The sequence below is a fragment of the Phyllostomus discolor genome, chromosome 14 (assembly GCF_004126475.2).
Source record: "Phyllostomus discolor isolate MPI-MPIP mPhyDis1 chromosome 14, mPhyDis1.pri.v3, whole genome shotgun sequence".
Lineage (NCBI taxonomy): Eukaryota > Metazoa > Chordata > Mammalia > Chiroptera > Phyllostomidae > Phyllostomus > Phyllostomus discolor.
Genome location: NC_040916.2, coordinates 23,977,771 through 23,998,683, shown reverse-complemented (window position 1 = coordinate 23,998,683; position 20,913 = coordinate 23,977,771). Strand labels below are relative to the sequence as shown.

At 52.6% G+C, this 20,913-nt stretch overlaps 2 protein-coding genes across 3 annotated transcripts in view; one reads left to right on the top strand and one right to left on the bottom strand.

Annotated features, from left to right (window-relative positions):
• Positions 1-4,861: 4,861 nt before the first annotated feature.
• Positions 4,862-8,830, bottom strand: METTL18 (methyltransferase like 18). Of its 2 annotated transcripts, XM_036015829.1 has the most exons (4): positions 8,621-8,830; positions 6,840-7,815; positions 6,686-6,688; positions 4,862-5,438 (listed from the first exon to the last, which is right to left on the bottom strand). In XM_036015829.1, exons 2-4 carry the CDS (start codon positions 7,615-7,617, stop codon positions 5,386-5,388), a joined length of 834 nt encoding a protein of 277 aa, XP_035871722.1. In that variant the 5' UTR covers positions 7,618-7,815; positions 8,621-8,830; the 3' UTR covers positions 4,862-5,385. The 2 variants fall into 2 exon arrangements, with proteins under 2 accessions (XP_035871722.1, XP_035871721.1); XM_036015828.1 differs by lacking the exon at positions 4,862-5,438 and having other exon boundaries at positions 6,444-7,815.
• Positions 8,825-20,913, top strand: part of C14H1orf112 (chromosome 14 C1orf112 homolog) — a 35,840-nt gene continuing 23,751 nt past the window's right edge. The window contains exons 1-8 of the mRNA XM_028531035.2: positions 8,825-9,062; positions 12,975-13,014; positions 14,152-14,240; positions 14,896-15,000; positions 15,485-15,625; positions 16,329-16,494; positions 17,857-17,941; positions 19,813-19,951. Coding sequence (XP_028386836.1) covers positions 8,952-9,062; positions 12,975-13,014; positions 14,152-14,240; positions 14,896-15,000; positions 15,485-15,625; positions 16,329-16,494; positions 17,857-17,941; positions 19,813-19,951 — 876 coding nt within the window. The 5' untranslated portion in view covers positions 8,825-8,951. The remainder of the gene's footprint in view (positions 9,063-12,974; positions 13,015-14,151; positions 14,241-14,895; positions 15,001-15,484; positions 15,626-16,328; positions 16,495-17,856; positions 17,942-19,812; positions 19,952-20,913) is intronic.

Here is a 20,913-nt window from a genome sequence, read left to right as displayed (position 1 = left end):
CCTCAAGATTTTCATCAGGGAGGAGGTGAGATGGAGCTGGGAAACTGGTATCTGGCGGTATGAGTTGGATGGATTGGTCCTGTCAAATTAGCTCTGGGGGAACCGGGGAAGCTCCTGATGAGGCGGAGAGAGACAAACCAAGGAAGCAATTGACTAAATAGTGGCAATGGCGGCACGTGAAAGTTCACGGTAGTCAAACAGGGGAATGAAAAGGGAACAGTGGTTTTCAATAAGACCAATGTCACAGATGTGCAAGAAATTTTAACGTACGATGAGTGGTACGCTTGAAACTCCTAACTCAGGGGGGCTGCACAGAACAAATACCCAGCATTTTATGGAGGAGGAAACTGTTGGAGAGACCGTAGTCATCGGGTGGAGGGCACGATCAGAGTCACTGAGCGCGAGTCGGGTCTGGACTCAGCTTGGCCCCACCTCGGTTCCAGTGGCCTTTCCACCAGCGCTTCCTCCGTCCGATGCCTCTGTTTGCTCTGTGCTGCCGGTTCTTGGACGCTTAGTGATTAAGAAGCAACACGCTGGCGTGAAATGCCCGCAGTGCTGCTCCACGGGCTCGGGCTGTAGGGCTTCCACGGCGTCCCCATTTCAAAGAGGCACCAGCGCTCCTGCTGGCAGGGCAGGAAGGAGAGGCAGCCTGAGCCCAGCTTCCCGAGTGCGTCGCCGTCACTTTCTAACTGGACATAGCCACACCCGGCAGGCTGATCGTCCTGTGCGCTCAGTGAAATCCAAGGCTTTGTGCTTGGGGGTCTGTGACCAGCTTCACTGGTAGGAGGGCAACGTTTTCCCTGAATCTTGAGTGTAGGTTTTTAAAAGACTAAACCTGGAAGTTTGGATGTATTTCCTGCATGGTTTTAATTGTGATTTATCCCACAACACTGTAAGGTTCAGGACAGTGCTATCAGGTTGCTACAACTGACAGCTGGGACTGTCTCAGGCAAGTGGAGATGGGGGGGTCATTCTAGCTACAAAGCTCCCAGCAGTGGCCCATAAAACAAAACTCCACCTGGGATGAACCGCGAGAACAGGGGTGTCAAACTCCTTTTCACTGGGGGCCACATCAGTCTTGCGGTTGCTTTCAAAGGGCTGAATGTAATTCGAGGACTGTATGAATGTAACTACTCCTTAACAGTTAAGCAAGCGCTCAGCACTGCCACTGGGTAGAAATAAGGTGCCGGGCCGGATAAAACACGGTGGAGGGCTGGATTTGGCCCACGGGCCTTGTGTTTGCCACCTGGGTGCCAGAAGAACAGCAAGGTCACCTGAACTGTCATTAAGTCCTCCTGGTCCTCTTACCTCGGTCTCATAACCCTGTCCCTCGGTTGTCTTCTCTGCCCTGAGTCACCGGGAACCCCAGCTCTAGTCACCTGTTTAAAAGCTCAATGGTTGTGTGAATTCCAGGCGACCTTCTGACTCCCCGATTACCTGGTCTTCCTCCTTGGGCTCCACTGTCTTACCTCTGCCGGACCTCTTTCTGCTGCTCTACATTTTAATATATAGAATTCCATATTTGTCTCTCTCATTCTTCACTGCCCTCTTCCCATTCTCAGCCTCTGGGCCCTGTTTGTTGGTTTGGCTTTGCTTTTATAACTCTCTCTCCTCCTGAGACTCAGGTGCAAAGCTATCGGTTATCTATTGTTCTGTTTCCCATTAGTTAATCTCTGACCCTTCATAGATTAGACTTGACGACGTCCCTTGATTCAGGCAAAGGAAATGCACAAGTCACCTTGAAAGGGACGCACGGAAGTCAAATACACTTGGAGATGTGTCTATTCATCACACCGATTCCATGAAGGTCTGGGAGAAATGGGATAACGTTGGGGAAAATGAAAAAACAAACAAACAAACAAACAAACCCCAAAACAAAACAAGACAGCCACGAAGTTACGAGAACCATGGTCGAACGTTTCAAATCCGGGCTTGACCCCGTTTCCTGTCAGAGGAACTAAAATCCAGACCACGAGAAACATCGGTGCCACTCTTCCTGGGCAATGTTTCTCTGGGGTATTTTCCTTAGAAGAGAGAATCTTTTATGGTACAAATCCTGGAGAAGCGTGGACACAGCAGAGCAAACAGGAAACAGGGCTCAGCTGAACAGGAAGGCTCAGGGAAGAAACGCCAGCCTCTGGAAGCGGGGTTCGCGCCGAAGATGCTGAAACGGAGCCTGCAAAAGCAACGATAATAAAAGAGCTGGCACAGAGGCTGGCCGGTGGGGTGCAGAGTGCCAGCGCCCCACCTGGTACTGGCAGGCGCTGGGCTTTAACTTTTCATGCAAATCCCCCCTAAAAAAATATGCCCCCCCACCCAGACCCTCTATTGCATGCTTTTAAAACAAGTCGAGAATCCAGTTGACAGAAATTTACCAGAAGCTACTCAGCCTAGAATAGCCGAAGAATTTTGAGTTCTGGGACATTTGAGACACACACAAAGAATTTGGACAAGCCTTGAACAGAAAGAGGATAATTTTTTTTAAAGATTTTATTTATTTATTTTTAGAGAGGGAAGGGAGGGAGAAAGAGAGAGAGAGACATCAATGTGCAGTTGCTGGGGCTCATGGCCTGCAACCCAGGCATGTGCCCTGACTGGGAATCGAACCTGCGACACTTTGGTTCACAGCCCGCGCTCAATCCACTGAGCTACACCAGCCAGGGCATAAAGAGGGTAATTTTTTAAAATATTTATCTCTTGGGCTACATAGATTTGTCAGAGTGGGGGGTTTTGTTGGGAACACATTCTGAGGCACACTGACCTCTCTGTAGTCCCGGATCTGAGAGGTGACCGGGCTGGGGGAACGGCCCAGGCCCACTGTAGTGGGACCAGGGGTCAGACCTCCCCCGTAGGAGACTTCAGAGCAGGCTGAGAAAAATGCCGGAGCCCCACTCAGCTGATATGGCCGACCAGGGACGTTAGGAGGCTTTCGGAATTGTGCTGTGGCTGCTGCGTGGCCAGGAACCTGAAGAACCTCTGAGAATCCTGAGCCGGTGATGGGGACGGGCATCCATAGCCATGTGACCCAGGGCTCACCTGGGTCACCTTCACTGCAGGGTCCAGTGGCAGGGTAGGGGGGAAGGGGAGCTGGTGGGGGGTTGGCCAAGGGGCAGGGAGGTCACATGGGAATACATGCCTATTCCGCTCTAACCACACCCGCTTCCCAAAAGTTCAAACGTTTCCTTTGAGCTCCCCTACTGTCCAGCCCATCTCACCTGGCTCATTGCCCTCAACAGAGGCTGTAAATCACCTTGAAGATTAAAAAAAAAAAAAAAAAAGGGAGGGAAAACCAGTCTCCTACAGCCCCCGCTTCCTGTATTTGGTGGGTGTCCCGGGGTCCTCTGGATATTTCATCAGTTTATTGCCCGTTCTCCTCCATCTTCTCAGTGGAAAGTGGTGGAAGTTTGCAGGACTAAGCCACAGGGTTACCGAGAAGAGCTGAGGGGACAGCCTGGCTCTACCTGCCCCGTCATGTTTCTGAAATGGGACTGAATCTGCCCCGAGGACAGAGTGGAGCCACGGGGGCTGGTGGGTCTGAGCACACCCGATTCTGCTGCGGAGGCTTGAGACCCGCCGGCCGAGGGCGACCCTTCCCGCCCCGTCCCACCAGGGCCCCACGGGAAAGGGCAGTGACAGCGCTTCCTGTGCTGCACGGGGAGGACCGGAAGAGCACTCACTGGTCACTTACCCTGTTCTCTTCTGGGGTGAGATGCCCCCCTTTCCTGAGAGGTTACCAAGCTGTTTGTTATCATTGTCATTTTCACCTAGTTTCTCTCAAATAGAGTATTAATGAACACTTCTCCTGAAAAAGCACTGCCCTCTGGCAACTTTCTCTGCAGAGGTTCAGCCTGCTGGTAAGGGCCCCCTGAGGTCATGGTTGAGGCCTGGGGAAGACAGAAACCGGACCTGGGAGATAGCAGCTGGTGTACCGGGCTTCCCCCAGCCCTCCTGGTGGGACAGCAGCCGCGTCCCCGGGGGGAAACAAGAGGTTATTGTAGGGCACGGAGCAGCACCGCTGCGGGGCTGCACCCGAGTGATGATGGCGACTCTGAAGGTGCACCTTTACCCAAAGGGAAGCCTTGCTATCAGCAAGCCCAGGGCCGCCATAGACATGAGGGGAGACGTTCAGGAAATTCCGATGGACGTGGAGGTGAAGAACCAGGTTCATGATGGCAGAGTTTCCTGGCTGTTCCTCTTTTGCAAAGAGCTGTGCGTGCATGAAGCACCCAGACAAAGCCCAGTGCGGGGGGTGGGGGGGGGCACTGAAAAGTGAAGAGGTGTTTCCTCCTCTTAACAAGTGAACTCTCCTGCTGAGTGGCTGACCTCTTGTCCCCTGAGGGCACTGCAGGCTGTGTGTCACTGGTGTCAGCTGACACAGGGAAGCCCGTCAGCTCCTGGTGCCCCCATCTCTGAGCCGTGGGCAGAAAGGCCCTCGAGGGCAGGTGGGCATGGAACTAAGGGCACAGGCACGTGTGACAGAGGGAAGTTCAAAGGCAGAGCACAGCGTGGCTGTTGACTGAGGTTTTAGAGGAAAGCTTTTATCGCAGCTTTGCAAGATGCACTCTTCTTCATCCGTAATGATCCAAAAAGCTGACGTGTCCAGAAAGGACAGCCTAGAAACTTCGAGGTGAAGCTGGGGGTGCAGGGGGAGGGCATGTGCGGAGGCAGAGCATAGGCAGGTGGTGCTGGGCCGAGCCTGGCATGGGAGTTGCTTGTTTCTCCAGATTCTGAACTGGGAAGGCACAGACCTAGTATATATATTTTTATCCTCAATGGAGGACATGCTTGTTTATTTTACAGAGAGGGGAAGGAAGGGAGAGAGGGAGAGAGACATTGATCAGTAGCCCCGACTGGGGATCAATCGACACTGCAACCCAGGCACGTGCCCTGACCAGGAACCCAACCCACGACTTTTGGTTAATGGGACTACGCCCAGCCCACTGAGCCACGCTAGCCAGGGCCACACCTAATTTTTAACAGAAGTGATCAAGGCTTCCTATTTGATCGAGAAAACAGGATGACTATTATGAAGATTCTTGGAAATAATCATTTCCACTTATATATAGGAACCTTGTGAAAGGAACCATAATACGTGTTTGATATTAACTAGTATTATTTAAAAGCACTGTTAGGGAGCTGCTGTTACTGTAAACCTGTCTTACAGATGGGGAAACTGAACTTCAACCCACGGCATTGGACTCCGAAGCCCGTCGCCCCAACACAAGTGTGCCTCTTTGAATGGTTGAGCTCAACTGTTTGCATGGGAAGGTGTACTGGGCGCACCTCTCCTGGATTTGTGGCCGTAACTTGTGTCTCAAGTCTCCTCTGCTAGCAGCTCCTTGGGCAGGCGTGTCCCCGTTGGGCTGCCTGTTCCCCCGGGGTGATCTAGTTCCCAGGACTGGGCTTGTGCCTGACTGCTGTCTTCAGGGGACCCCGCCCTGTGGAGCGGAGTTGTGCTGAGTCCCCTTGTGGGGCCTGAGTCCCGTCCCCTCCTGAGCAGGCCTGGCTGACACCTCACTGGGAGTCTAATTCATCCCGGAGAACCGAGACGTGCCTAATTGTCTCAAAATCATCAATACCGTCTGTTGTCCTGGGACTCTCTCCAATGTTGGCCCCTCCTCCATGAGCCAGCCCGGGTCTCAGGGCCCATCCTGCCCTATCTAGCAGGGGGGCTGGAGTTGGAGCTGTGGCATTTATGCTAATGGCACCCTCGGTATAAACGTCTCACTACCACGTGTCTTCTCTGTAGCTATACCTGGGCGATTTACCTGGTGAAATGCAAGTTATTTGATTATAAATAACTTTCTTCATATAATTATATATATGGCATTTATATATATGTGGCTGTCTACATTAGGGATTGATGTATAGCATATACACTTTTTAATGATGTGTATAAATAAGTTTCTCTAAATGTGACTTTCATTTCAGAGTAATAAAAGGATGCTAAGAAATGCTTGTGACGAAAACCAGGCCGCGGCCAGGCTGAGACCCCTGGAGCGGTGAGAAGGGTAAGGAAAGCTTTTAGACAGACGTCAGTACGTCGGTATAGGTTCTGGTTCAAGGTCAGAAGTGTGAGGGGGTCAAATTACTTCCTCGAGTGAGCCTCCACTTCTTTATCTACAAAAAGGAGATACTAGCTATAGCTTAATTATAGCCTGAATTGTACTGAATTCAGGGCCGTTAATATAGACTATTCAGCGTTAGTATATGTACAGCTCTCCTGCCCCGCATGCAGCAAACATGTACAGCGCCTCTGTCCCGCACATGGAACACTGTTAGCTATTATGTCCTCACTATTAACATGAGCATGAGCAATACACCTCATAAGGTTACAAATATTAAGCAAGATGCTATCCAAAGTACCTAGTTAACAGACATCCAGTAAGTATATTGCACTGAATCCTAATTTCAGAAAAAAAAATAATAGCAAAGTAGAAATCAAACATTCAAAACAATTTGGTTCTTTTATTTCCCTCAGTTCATGTCCCTCTGTGGACATGAACTAGGGCACTTAAAAGTCATTTCAATGAGGAATCTTTTCAGTCCTTCGTCAATGATTTCCAGTGTTCTAGTCTCAAACACATTTCTCTCTTCTACAAACTTCTGAAAGAGATGAACACCTCCACCCACACCGAAATAATGCGCTTTGCTGGCCAGAAGCACCCGCCCATTTTTATGTAACAGCCTGAGGAGCGTTTGGTGCAAAGAACCATAGTAATCCGGATTGTAAATGGTTTCTGAGGTGAGAATGAGATCATATCTTTCAAAGACGTTTCCACTGGTCAGGACCAGCTCACAGAACTCAGACCACTCTCCAGAGAAGAAGCGGCACTTACTTTCCGCTGCTTTTGATCTCCTGCACCTTTTCACCTCCTGTTGGTCTCCATCGCTTTCTTCACCCTCCAGAGCGGAGTTAGCTGCCGCATTAGGTATGGTGACTTCCTCGATCACCATACTGTTATAATCTTGAAAATGAACTTCTCTGGCCCCTCCCTTGAGGGCAGTTATACCCAGCAACCCTGACCCACAGCCCAGATCCAACACTTTTTTCCCCGCAAACTTCACTCGGGCCTTTGTGAAATAAGCCAGGAGGTCAAAGGTACATTCCCAGATTTTTAAGCCTCCTTCGTAAACACCGGTGATCAGATCCGAGTGAGAAGAAAAGCTTTTTGAAACAATGTTTTCCCCAGGGAACTTCTCTTTCAACAAGACGGTTTTCACCACCGACATGCTGCCCTGCTGGAGACCTGGTAACGTTTCTAGGACTTTGTTTCCTATCACTTCCTTTGCCTCTGCAGGCATGGCATGCTCCTTGGCACGTCTTAAGCAAGGCTGTTCTTCATGAGGCTCCAAGTTACCTGAGCTGTTGGCTGCGTCGAGGGAGCTGCCTGGGGCCTGAGAGGGAGCTGTATTTCCCGCTGACTCGGGGGTCCCCAAGGGATCCCGAGGGCGGTCACACTGTTCTCTAGAACAGCCTGTGTCCCTGTGTTTGCCTTTCTGACACTCTGAGCCTGGAGCCTCTTTTGAAGAATTCAGGGTCAAAGCTCCATCTCCGAGGGCTGTGGATTCATTTTCCAGGTGGTCTCCTATAGTGAAATTAAACTGGAAAGTCATCCTCTCGCAACCCTTCAATTTGGAGGAAGACCCCTCAGCCCCCGCACAGAAGTGAAGACGGGAACATAGACCGGCCTCAGGTCTTCACGCCGTTTCGTTCGGGTCCGTTTCTCTTGAGCTGCTTATACACAGTTACAAATATTTAGAGAAGTTTCCAAATGACTTCTTAGAGGTCTCTGCTCTTCTTCCACTTTAATTCTGGAGAAAGAAAGAAGAAATACAATTGTTATTAAAAAGCAAAACGACATATCCCTTTATAATATTAAACAGTAGCCCCCGCCCTCCACTCAGCAGCTTTTCCTATAAAATCTGTGAGGCAGAAAAAAAGACTCGGAAGCACACCCACCCCGCATGGGTCGAAAGCTGGAGAATGAAGAGTAAAGACAAACAAAAGAACAAGAGCAGCAACAACAACTAGAAATAAAAAAGGAAAGTTCGAAATTTTCCGGCAGGAAATGACAAGCCTAGCTACTTGGCGTCTGTCACCTAAACTCCAGGTGAGTAAACTCCAGCATCACCGCAGTCTGCTCCTGTTTCCGGTAACAGGGGTCCACGAGCTTATCTTGGTAGATGGGCACCCCTGTAAAAACTTGCGGGGATCTGCTTTGGTGCAAGTTCACCCAACAGACCTCACTGAGCTTAGGGGAGACGAGCTGCCCCAAGTGGATGGGACTGGGGTGCTTTTGGAGTAATCGGTAAGAGTCAGTTTGGTGGCAGAAAAACACAAAATAAGGGCTGTGAACGTTTGGAAGAGGCCCGCGAGAGTGGAAGCAACTTTACTGAGATTCTTCTCTGTATCTACGGTGCTAGACCCGCTTCAAACCGCACAGTTCTGGCAGGTGGGGTCTTTATTCCCAATACACAAGGGCAGGGTCACACGGCTAAGCGGGTAGGAACGTGCCCTTCTGTACCCGCTGCAGGTCCCGGGCACACCCCACCCCAGATGTGCAACCTCAAAGCCCCCTGGGACCAGGGGTGGCAACTGGGGACGTTCGGCCCTCACCTCCCTAAAGCGCCTCGAGGTAACGTTGACAGCGATCCGGATCTCGGGACGCACGCAACCGGCCAGTTTCCAGCTCCCGGCGCAGGGAAACCCGGCAGCCGGCGCGACGCGCGGGACTGAGAGCGTGCACCAGCGAGTCGAGTCCTCCGCGGGCCAGAGGAGCCCACTTTTTCCCCCCAGCAGCGTGGAGCCCGGGCTCCGCAAGGACGGCAGCCCGCTCCGTCTCTATGGTTCCGGCGCCGGCTGGGAGCTCGCAAGGCCTGCCGGGACGGCGGCGCTTCCGTTCTCGGCGGTGGCGGGAGTGTTTGGAAGTTGGCTCCCGGGCGAGAGCATGTCTGAGGAGCGCGCCGCGCCGGCGAGCGACGCGCCCCTGGAGGAATTCAGCAGCTGGCCGGAGGAGCTGTGCCGCCGGGAGCTGCCGACGGTCCTGCCCCGGCTCCTCATATCCTTGGCTGTCGCTGGCGCCTGGACACGGGCGTACGGCCGGGGTCGCCCCTCTCCCCTCGGCTCGGTCACACCCGCCGCCGGGTCGCGTTGTGTTCCCGCGGCCCGGACCCTCTCGGCTCGCTGTCGGCGAGCGAGTTGGAGCGGCGAGGGGACGGAGGGCGAGCGGGGGCCGCTCCTGGCGGCGGGACTGGGAGGGCTCGCGCGGGCGTCCTGCCCCACGCTCGCGGCGGTGCAAGGGGCGTTTTCGCGCGTTCCTCTGCCTTTTTTCTGTACTCGCCACGTGCAATTAAGTTTAAATGACTTTTGCATGGGAGAGCGGGGGAGGGAAGGACTCGAACCTGAGCTGTCAGGCGAGCCCTGGGTGTCAGCTGGGTGGGGGAGAGAGACGCCCTGGGCTGTTGGGTGCGAGGCGGCTGGTGGACGTGAACCACAGCTCCTCCGGTACCGTGGGACGCGGTTCTGCCGGGGTGCCCAGTGTGTAAAGGATGTTAAAATGTGCGTCCCCTTACCTTTTCCCACCTCTTTTTTTTTTTTTTTTTGTTAATTGCTGGTTTGGAGTTGCTAACTATGTTTAATTGGTTCCATCTGCTGGGTTTGAGTGGCTAATGCCTCCGTAGTCCAGGTGCAGACGGTTCTTTCGTAGTCTCGAGCCTTTGTGATTGCAAATGCCTGGAGTCCTAGTCTTTCATGTTAAAAGGTAATTTTTTATGCCTTTGCTCTCACCTTCGACCTAAAACTACACTTGAAGAAAAAAAAAATGACCTTCTCTTGAGGGACTCTCAACACTGCACAACGAATTTTTACGGTTCAAGCCAAATACAAATGTGGCCCAGTGTGGACGTCATTCGGCATTAGCACAGTTCCCCGAGCTACGGAAGCCCTTGGTTAGTCCTGTAGATGTGGAATCGCCGTCCTCATGCATTTTGACTTCGGAAACGAAATAGCTTTCCTCCTTAAAAACATTTTCCTGGGTCCCGAACGTGTTTGCATGGGGCAGGGTGGCAGGCTTTGGAGTAACAAAGATCAGGGGCGGGGCTCCTTCTCTGCGGGGGACTTCAGTAATTGAAAGTCCGCGTTCCACACCTCAAGTTAAACATTCAGAAGCACCCAAACCTGTGCTCCCCCAGTTTTTATTGAAACAGAGCAGGTTCCCCAAGAACATAATTTTGTTCCAAGTCATTTCATTGTAAAATAGGAACCTAACTCTCGTTTATATCCACTGGCCTGTGGAAAAACGGGTTTTGTTGTGCATTGAGTTGCTTTAAGTCTTAGAACCTGTGGACAGCGTTAAGTGAGGACCTATGTGTGTAAATGGTTTCACAAACCTTGGACCCTCACCTGCACTCAGCAAGTTCTGTTGTCTCTGCTTTCAAGCTGTATCTTGACCCCATCCCCCCACCTCCATCCCCCCCCTCGTTCCCACAGCTCTTCCAAACCCCCTAGTTTCCCCATGTCCCCTTATATGGGGAGGGTCCCCCCCAAACCCAGCATCATCTTCTGGAGGGTGGGCCCCTTGTAGCACAGGCTCCCCCCGCTGGGTGAGTGTTCTAGGAGCCCATCTGCATCAGTGCACCTTCTGGCGTTGTTGTGAGAGGTTGTGTTTGGCTTCAGTGAATTTTTTATGAAGACTCAGTCCGTTTGCAAACTGCATGATGGGTGATTTAAGAGTGCACCTGCCCACACCTGACTGAGTTTTCAGCAGTTTTTGACCCAAAACGGCATGACCTCTGCCCCACCCTTTCTTATTCACCCAATCTCACCCCAAGCAACCGAATGAAAAAGTTTTCCAAGGGAAGCGTTTTGCCCATGTATGTAGAAGAGGTGAAACAAAAAACAGCCGAAGCCCTAAAAGGCATTGAAATTGACAAGCTCAAAACTATTTTGAACAGTGGAAAGAACTCAGTAGGTGTATTGCATCAAATGGAGAGTACCTTGGAGGTGACTGAAGTTTCACATATAAGAATAAACATACAATTTTTTATAGGTAAAGTCGGGGAGGTTTTTTGAGTCCCCCCTGGTAACCCATTTTCCAAAAGTAGTCCATAGTGAAGGACAGATGATGTCATGTCCTTTTTAAATCCTCCCACCCCCCAGCAGCTTCCTAACAAGTTGGAAATAAAAGCCGAACTTGCCTTCACGGTCCCCTGTGATCCGAGCCTCGCCCTTTTCCTGGCCTCTCTTGCTGCCTTCCGTCCGTGTTTTCAGCTGCTGACCCCTCAGCCTGGGGTGCCCTCCAGCCTTTGGCACAGCTCACTCGGGAGTCCTGGCTCGGTGTCGCCTCGCTTGGCCCTTCTCGGAGCCCTCAGCCTTAGTTCGCTCCCCCGCGCCCAGCTGGTGGCGCTTCTGTCACTTCGTCCCATGCGGTTTTCTGGAGAGGACTTCGTCGTTGACAGAAGTGCTCCTGCTGGTCCTGTTGCTGCCCCCCTTCCCTCCCCACACTGGGAGGGTCCCCAAGGCAGGAGCGGTGCTTTCCCTGTACCATGCCCGCACCCAGGACGGGGCACTCAGGATGGGGCACCCAGAATGGGGCCCTCAGGATGGGGCACCCAGAATGGGGCCGGCACGTGCCGGGCATCGAGGGAGGGGCTCAGAATCCTGTGTTTTTTAAATGCCTGGAAGTCTCATTAGATGATGGTTCTTTTCAACATAATTTTCAACAAATTTGGAATAAAGTTTGCTCTAAATCCACCGTTGCATCACTGAAACATTATTTTCATGTTTTGCATTTTTCATATAATTTTCCAGTCTTTGGCTGCATGTCTTCATAATTATAATGCATGTGTAACTTTTTTAAAGATTTTATTTATTTTTAGAGAGGGAAGGGAGGGAGAAAGAGAGAGAGAGAGAAACATCAATGTGCGGTTGCTGGGGGCTGTGGCCTGCAACCCAGGCATGTGCCCTGACTGGGAAGTGAACCTGCGACATTCATGTTTAATTTTTGAAGAGGCTAGAATTTTTTGGTCTTTGCTGAAAATTTTTCCTTAAGGCAAATTATGTCCTACCAGACTCAAATAAGGTAATGCCTGTACCTCATTTTGAATGGTGCTGCATAAATATACATGCACCGTTGAGATTTCAGAAGAAAAATCGGCCCTGGCCGGGTGGCTCAGTCAGTGGGAGCATCGTCCCGTGCACCAACAGGTTGGAGCTTCAGACCCCGGTCAGGGCCCAGGACCTGGGTTGAGGGTGGGATCCCGGGTTGAGGTACATGAGGGGGCAGCCAACTGATGTTTCTGTCAGATCAGTGAACATGTCCTAGGGTGAGAATGTAAAAATCAACTTTATTAGCGTGATGGGGTTTTGGGATATTCCCTTTTCTCATTGACACACTCTTTAATGGTTCTTACATTGTTTTTACATTGTAACATTTCTGACAGTTCTTGATGGTGTACAAATATGTGTTCTATAATGTGATTTCTGTTAGGAGAATTTACTGTGACGTTTTTCTGTAAGCTCCTCTCACGCGCGGAAGCGTTTCAGTCTGATGAGGCTGGTGGAGAAAGGTGTGCAGATGGCGTGAAAGGAAGGTGAGAGTGGTGAGCGACCCGAGACAGGTGCAGATGCAGTGCGGCAGAGATGCCCACGGGGCAGAGGTGCTTTCCTGTGTGAGAAGCCAGAAATCCGTGGCTGCTTGTAGCCCCGTTTGTCACCTGTCAAAGACATTTCATGGCTGCACGTAGCTTGAAAAGGCAATTTTGAAAATATTTCTGTAAAATATTTTTGTAATATTGGTTGTTTACCAATATATTGGTAATTAGCATTGACTTTATAAAAGCAAAATTATGCCAGTAATTTGAGTCTGATTCCAGTCTCTTATGGATCATAGGTTAAACTGCCAGAACGGTCCTTTTAAATTAATTCTCAGTGGTGAGCCTCCTGTTACTGTGGTTTTCCTTAATCATTTTACTCCATGTGTCAGCACTCTGACGGCTGGGTGGAGCACATTCGTGAGTATAACTGTCTTGGTCGCCTGATTTATCTCGATGTTGTGAGGTCTGAGTCGTACTCCCTCCGTCCGGTGTTGTGTTCCCTGCACCTTAAATCTTTTCCTGTGGGGGCGGCGTTGCAGCCTCTCTAACCCTCAGCTACTGAGAATGCCCATGCTCCTCTAATTACAGGGCAGTGCTCAGTTTTAAATTCCACTCTCCGGAGGCAGCAGATGTGTTCTGTTTGATAATGTGCGTAAGCAGTAAGCACAGTGTCCACTTTAAATGTCAGTCGCCAAACCGTGGTTAGACCTCTATGAGACAGTTTTGCAGTCGACCGCTTCCAGCCTCTCTCGTGTTAAGTAGCATTTAGAAGATAGTTTCTAGGTTGCAGAAAGCTGGTTATTTAGGTGATGACACATGTGTCATTTGGAACACATTGACTTTCTCATCTTCATCTGTCTTCGTTGCTCTTACTTAGCCAGGAGTAGAGAGCAAGGACTGGACTTGGAGGTCACGTTTATTCTGAGCTACAACGGCTGTGGAATGTTTGTTTATGATTTTGAATCTGTGTTGCCTGTTGTACGTTGCATTTTTTATGCAACAGAAGTATTTTTTATCCTGAGTATGAATTATACGTATTCATTAAAGGACATTTGAAACACACAGAAAAACAGAAGATTGTAAAAGACCCTTGGGTCTGAGATGGTTAAGGTTTTCATGTGCAGCGTTCTCTCTAGTATGGGGCGTTCCTGCACATGCCCTTCACACTGTCTGGTACTCCTCGTGTGCACATCTTTACCTCTGTTAAAATTGGGGTGCTATTTTGGGGCCTTTTTGTTTAATTTTAAAATACTATAAACATTTTCCATGGTTTTAAATAGCCACTGGGAATCGTTTAGCTGATCACAGACCCTGTTCAGTACAGGCGCCCGTGTCCATTAAGTGGCCCTTGGTTGCTGGACGTGGTTTCCCTTGTTTTGCTGTTATTTCAGTTAAGTAATAGTTCCTCTGCATAGAGCATGGCTTTTGGAGCTGCGCAGTGCTTTCTGTCGGCGGGGCTTACGTAGGCGGTCTCACGTTTGCACAGAGCAGTGATCGCTGTTGGCCCACGTGACTGAATGTTCCCACAGAGCGTGTTCCTGTTTTGCTTTCTAGAAATTCTGAAAACCATCGTCGAAATGTTTCTTCCTCACATGGACCACCTGACGCTGGAACAGGCTTTCTTTTCACAAGTGCTGCCCAAGGTACAGAACCACGGTCTCGGTCGGCGTGCAGGCCCCAAGGGCAGTCGGCACCCACCCTGCTTCAGAGCGTTCTCAGTTGCGGTTCTCCTTTAATGTATCAGACAGATTTGTCATCCCAGTAAAGCAGTAAAAAATGGGTCTCGTGTGGGAATGTGGTGGTGGTAGAGTAGTTAGTTGATTAAAAAATTTTATATTTTCGGATAGTAGGGATCCTTTACTCATTGAGTTTAAATTATTTGTGGTTAACTTTAAATGCTTTCATATTTTAATGCTATTAAGTGAAAATTTGGGTTGGATGATAAAGTTAGCAAGTCCCTTTGTGTGTCTTTTCTGTACCATTTATTAGTAATTGTTACCTTTTAAAAAGAGATTATACTGCAGAATTACTGTAGATATTGATAATATACAAGGTTGGGCAGGGGTAGATTTACAGTTCATATGGAAAATGATACAAGAATAAGCTGTTTTGCATATTCACAACTGTAACCCTAGTTTTGTACCACCTTGTATGTTATATATACATAACATTATATATTTTAAACTAAATTAGGTATAATTGGTAAGCTATATGAATGAAAATCAACAATTTTGTCAAAGATATCTTTTCTTTTCTAGTGATTTCTATTCCAACTAATGACCTGCCTTGTATTTACAGACTGTGAAATTATTTGATGACATGATGGCTGAGTTAACCGGTCAAGCCAGAGAACTGTCTAGCCAAAACTTGGAAACCCAGACCACCCTGAGGAACATCTTGCAGGCAAGTCACACGTCGGGGCAGGAGAGACGGAGGGAGCTCGGGAGAGAGGGGAGCGCGGGAGAGAGGGGGGTTTTGTGTTCAGGTGTCAGTGCGCCTGTTCTCGGTGCATGGTGGCCGGGGCTGGGGGGCTCGCTGACGGGATTACAGGTGTGGATGCAGAAACCCGAGTTCTGAATTTCTGTGCAGTTTCATGCTGAGTGCACACGTGGACTCTTAAAGGATGACGGGGACGGCGAGCGCACGCCCTCCCGTCACCGCAGGGCACGCGGGCGGGATGCTGGGCGCAGGTTTGACGTGTGGGCGAGGATTCCAGCCTTTTTCGCTCTTCCACCATGCGGCTGGCTGGTGGTTCTGCTGGACCGGCTCTGCGACGGGAAGAGCAGAGGGCCCGTTCGGTTCACGGCCCCGTCCCCGGCACCCAGCCCGCCCACTTCCGGTGTCACAGCGGACATGTTCCGAGTGGGCTCTCCCTCCTTGTCCTCAGACCATGGTGCAGGCCCTGGGCGCTCTCACGGGGTGCGTGCGGCATGTCTGTGCCACGCAGGGGCCCGTCGTCCTCAACAGCATCCAGAGTCTGCCCGCCTCGGTCCTGCACGTGATCAGAAGTACCTTTGTGCACTGCAAGGTGAGTGACGGGTCCAGGCACGCTCTGAATGGCCTGCAACCCGAGGGCGGAGGGGCTGAGGACCGAGTCTTATACGTAAGAGTGTGCACTTGAGTCTGCATTACTGGAATAGACTTTGCCATAGAACTAGAAGCATGCATGTAAGTGTTTTTAACATAGTTATAAAGAAGTGATAAAAGTGGGCTTTTGTCTTTTGTTTATGCCGTTTCCTCTCTACCAAGAAAGAAGTGATAGAATTTGTTCAGTCACAAGGATCCTGAAATAGTTCTGTGCTGACGCTGGCGAAACGGATGAATTCCTTAATGAGCAGGTTCCTGTGCAGGGCCAGGAACCCTTGTCTGGTTCCTTTCTGTGTCCCTGGCCGGGGCGGCCTGACGGCACAGAGGCCATGTTGATGCTGCCGTGTGTCGGCTGACACCCCTCTTCGGTGGTAGGGGCCGAGTTGTCATGCAACTGACCCAAGGTCGCTCACCCCCCTCTCAGCGCTGCCCTTGCAGGGTCTCGGAGGTCACTTCCTTTGGTGCCAGCTCACCTCTCTTGAAGGGCACGTATTTAGTGGGTGCTCATGGAACCCGTGTTCCACGTACGAACACGTGGGTCAGTGGGAAGCGTGAACTTTGTGATCTCTGATAGTGTGAGTGAAAGTAAATTTGGCTTTTGAGCTTCTCATGATTTTCTTTTCTTCTCTCATTTGCTTGAGCAGAACAGTGAGTCTGTGTATTCTGGGCGCTTGCACCTGGTGTCAGACCTTCTCCAGGCGCTCTTCAAGGAGGCCTACTCTCTCCAGAAGCAGCTGATGGAACTGCTGGACACGGTGCGCACGGACCCTGCCAGTGACGAGAAGGGTGGCGCTCTGGACATGGCGACCGGTGAGTGAGGGGGGCCACATGCCCCAGTGAACGGTTGTCCGCTGTGCCTGAGCCTCCGTGGTCTGCGGTGCCTCAGGGCGCCTCCGTGGGAAGGGTAAAGCCTGCCGGGTGAGTGGTCGGCCTTTTAGATTGTAGAGTGTAAACCGCTGCTCCATGCCCAGCATCAGCGTTGCACATTCAGACGACGTCTGTAGCAGGTAGCCCCCCACGGTGACCACAAAGACAGGTCTGCCGCGCCATCGCAGTCGCAGACGGGGCCGTGGGGGTTCTGGAGCCGTGGCCGCAGCGGGGAGGGCCGTCTGCAGGCCCCTCTCGGAACGCACGGAATGGCCTGTGCCTATGCCTGTGTGTCAGTGTGTGCACACGGCGTCATTGTGCGTGAGACGGCACCCTTGTGCCCGTGGCGGACTCTGTCACCTTCTGTTTCGTGTTTGGAGAACTGCCTTCCCTCACGCGTGGGCCGTGGCCCTGAGATTGGAGAGCAGCGTGAGTGAGAAGGTGGCGTCCTGCACTTCACCCTGAGGAGGAAGCCGGTTCGGTGCAGCGTGTTAGGTGCCTTTGTCTCTGCAGCAAACCTTCCCCAAAGCTGGGGATTAAGACCACCACCGTTTTACTGACCCGTGGTTCTGTGAGCCAGCAGCCGCGCTGTGCTCCGCTGGGTGGGCTGTCCCTGTTCTGCACCGCAGGGCCGCTCCCCCGTGTGTGGGGTCGGTGGCCTCGCTCAGTCTGGCTGTCGGAAGAGGCAGAAGCGCCCAGCTGGCGCGCGGCCCCCCCACCTGGTGTGGCCTGGGGGTTTCTGAGAGCGGCGGGGGAGGGCAGGCCCCACGGCCAGGCTCAAGTCTCTGCTGGCCTTCCGGTTGCCGCTGTGCTGCAGACCGGAGCCCACCGTGCGGCTGAGCCCGGAGCCCGAGTGGGAGGGCACCACCTGAGAGTGGGGGCACAGAGGGGACGTTCCCGCGGCCGTTTTTGTGAGGAGTCTGCCGCAGACGGCGCAGACGCCATGCATGGGAGCCATGCACGTGAGCTCTGGTCCGTCCGTGTTCGGTCCTCTCGCCTCGGGTTCCTCTGTGGCTCCAGAGCGGAATTCCGCGGAGAGAGGGTTTCAGCCGGAGTCGCGCTCAGCTTCGTGCCGCTCAGCATTTCAGTGTTGTTTAGGTCATAGGGCGGGTGCAGACTTCAGGAGTTCCATCATTTATGAAAAACTCTAAAAGTGTGACACTTCTCCGATAGTCACTTGGACACCAGTTTTGCACACCGCCTCGCCTGCTTTAGCGGACGTCTGACCGGTCGGCAGACACTTACAGCGCAGGTGAGCCCCCGGCCACCGCAGGGCCCTGAGGGTTCTGTCGCCTCTCTCCGCAGTCATCCACTTGCTGCTGGACATCTGCGCGGCCATTTCCGGCATGGACCACGCATTCCACGCCAACACTTGGAAATTTATAATTAAGTAAGTGTTTTGTTTTTACTTTCTGCAGTCTTTCCTATCTCAGATCTTAATGATTCACATCAGCTGCATTTGAAACTTCCTTTCCTGTGGGTGTGTGAAACACTCGGCGGCCCTGCTGTCGGGTGGCCCTGCTGTCGGGTGGCCCAGGTCTCCCCACACGTAGCCCCCAGACCAGAGTGGACTTCACCCTGCTGCCTCCAGAGTTCAGGATGGAGGTCCCCCCAGTGCGCTAGTGGGTCCGGGCGGTGGCACCAGGGTCAGGCCAGACCCGAACCACTTGCTGCCGCCACTGTGCCGCGTCCTGTGTCCAGGCTCAGGTGAATCAGTGACTGCAGTCAGAGCTGAGTGCCCTCCCTTCAGTGTGAGCCTCTGAGTCGTTCCACTTCCACTGCCTTTAGGAGTGGCTTTGACTGGGGCATCTCGAAAGGTCGCTGGGGAGAGTGCCCACAGCGTTCGTCAGCTTCCAGGGGGTGGGGGGCACAGTCGAGGTGCAGACGTGGGTGAGCACCCCCACTGCACACACGTGCACGGCATGCGAAAGGTCGGTGTAGCAGCACGCACTTACGCAGCTCACGAAGTCGCCGCCAGGCAGCGGCGCGGTGGTCAGGAGTGTCAGCTCAGAGCCCCGCGGCATGTCACTTGTTCTGTTCTGAAGCCACCGGCCCTCCTCAGCGCCTGGGCGGTTTGGGGGGCTTCTCTCCGCACCTTAGTTTGCTCCTCTGAAAACGGGTAGCGGCCATGGCACTTTTACCGTGGGTTCTAGTGAGAGCTGAGTTTACCAGGGTGAGATGCTTCAATGGGTGCATGACGCATAGTAAATGCTCAACGAATTAGTGGTATTCCCGTCGCCGTCATCACGGTCACATCACCGCCATCCTCACCACCACTGTCACCACCATCATCACCCTCATCACCACCACTGTCATCATCACTGTCACTGTCACCACCATCACTGTCACCATCACCACCATCAAATACCTTCCACTCTCACCCCCTTCTAAAGCACTACTACCTAGCATCAGACTCATGTTTTGAAATGTAATCAGATAGTCACTCAACTGCTTGAAGTCCACCCCATTTTACTACGAGTAATGACCTCGTAACCACCCCCCCCTCCCGGCTCTGCCCTCCCCAGCAGCCCGTCTCTGCCTCCCTCTCCGTGCTCCCAGTGCAGGGGCGTCAGATGCACTTCACCGGGGGCTCACCAGGGGCTCACCAGCCTCGCGGTCGCCTTCCGAGGGCCGGGATAGTTTCAGGACTGTATAAATGTGACGACTCCCAACTGCTGAGGAGCTGAAATTGCAGTCTGCCCTGTGAAGGCAGCCGCGAGGCTGATGTGGCCCCAGGGAACACGAGTCTGACGCCCTGACTCACCTCCTCGAACGCACGGAGCGCTCCCGTCCCGGGGCCTTGTCGCAGCTCCTCCCTCGGCCAGGATGCTCCTCTTCAGCCTGCACGCACGCCTTGCTGACCCCTGCGCATCTTGCAGTCCCCAGCTCCAGTGCTGCGCCCTCACGGCAGCGTTCTTGGACTGCCCACCCTAAGGATGCTGACCGTGACGTGGTGGTCTGCCTCCCGCTGGCCCACCCGCTCTGTGCCGACGGGGCAGAGGCCATGTCTTCCTTCCCCCTCTGCTCCCAGAGCCCGGCAGAGAGGCTGGTGCCTGTTGCGTGGAGAAATTAAAAAAAACCAAAAACAACAAACCCAGTAACTTAAACTAACGTGACTGCTTCCCAGGTAAAGGTGACACAATTGTGCCGCGTCTCACAGGTGCGCGCTGTGATGTTCCACGTGCTCCTTCGTCATGTGTCATGGTCCGAAGTTCCCTGAGGTGCTGCTCGTGGTGACTGCTCTTTTCTCCGTGCTCCTAGGCAGAGCCTGAAGCACCAGGCGGGCGTGAGGGGCCGGCTGAGGCACAGGGACATCGTCACCGGCCTGTGCGAGGACGCCCTGTGCTCCTTCCAGGCCGGCCTGCAGCTGGCGGAGCAGACGGCCCGGGCCGGGGCGCAGGTACGGTGCTGCCGCAGCTCTTGTTTCCCAGCCGCCGAACCGCACGGGCTCTGAGGGCCGCTGCGCTTCGAAGGGTTTTCCTTCGTTCGTTTGCGTTTGCCCGTCTTTCAGTCCGTGAGACGGGATTGCAGCCCGTGACTGTCTTCACCCCGAACGTGGCCGTGGCTGCGGACGCCTGCCGGCCCTCATCCCCCTGCAGTCCGGCTGTCTCTCCTCGTTCCGTACCAACCGGTGGGCCCAGGCCGTCTCCTTGCCATCTTCTTCTCCCTGAAGTCTGACACTTTAGCCCTGTGCTTATTTAAGTCCGTCTTGATGTGGCCACACCCGGCCTTTCTTCACTGACCCAGGCAGCTGCAGTGACGCGTCATACAACTGTGTGTGTGTGTGTGTCTTCTGAAGTAGATGTGCGCTTGCATGACTTTGATTGCAAAGAACTACAGTGTTGAATTGGCATCCCATTTCTGAATCATCGTATTCTAAAAATTTATTTTTAATATGCTTACAGGAATTCCTAGTTTTCCAATGACAGCCTTAGACATAGTGCCTTTTGTTCTCAGACTAGCCCTTTAAACTTACTTAACTCATAAAGCCCTACATTGTAGGGTTAATAGTACCCAGGACCGAGCAGTTCCATCTTCCAATGGGAAAGGAGTCAGACTTCCTCCACTGTAGTCGGTCCTCCTGCTGGAGGCCTGCCGGCTGCCGGGGGTGCGGGGGGGAAGCCTGGGGGCCCTGTCCTTCCCGCCAAGCCTCCAGAGGGAAGGAGGAGGGAGGACTCGCCCAGCCCCTGTGTGCTCGGGTATGGGTGGGTAGCATCTGCTGGGGCAGGGGTGGTCTGGGGGCAGAGGCTGGGGGGGCGGCACTTGGGAACGGGGTTCTGCTGCTGCTGCTGAGGAGGGGAGGGCTAGCTCAGGAAGGGACTGATCTCTCCCCTCCTCTTTCCTCTCACCTGTCCTCCCATC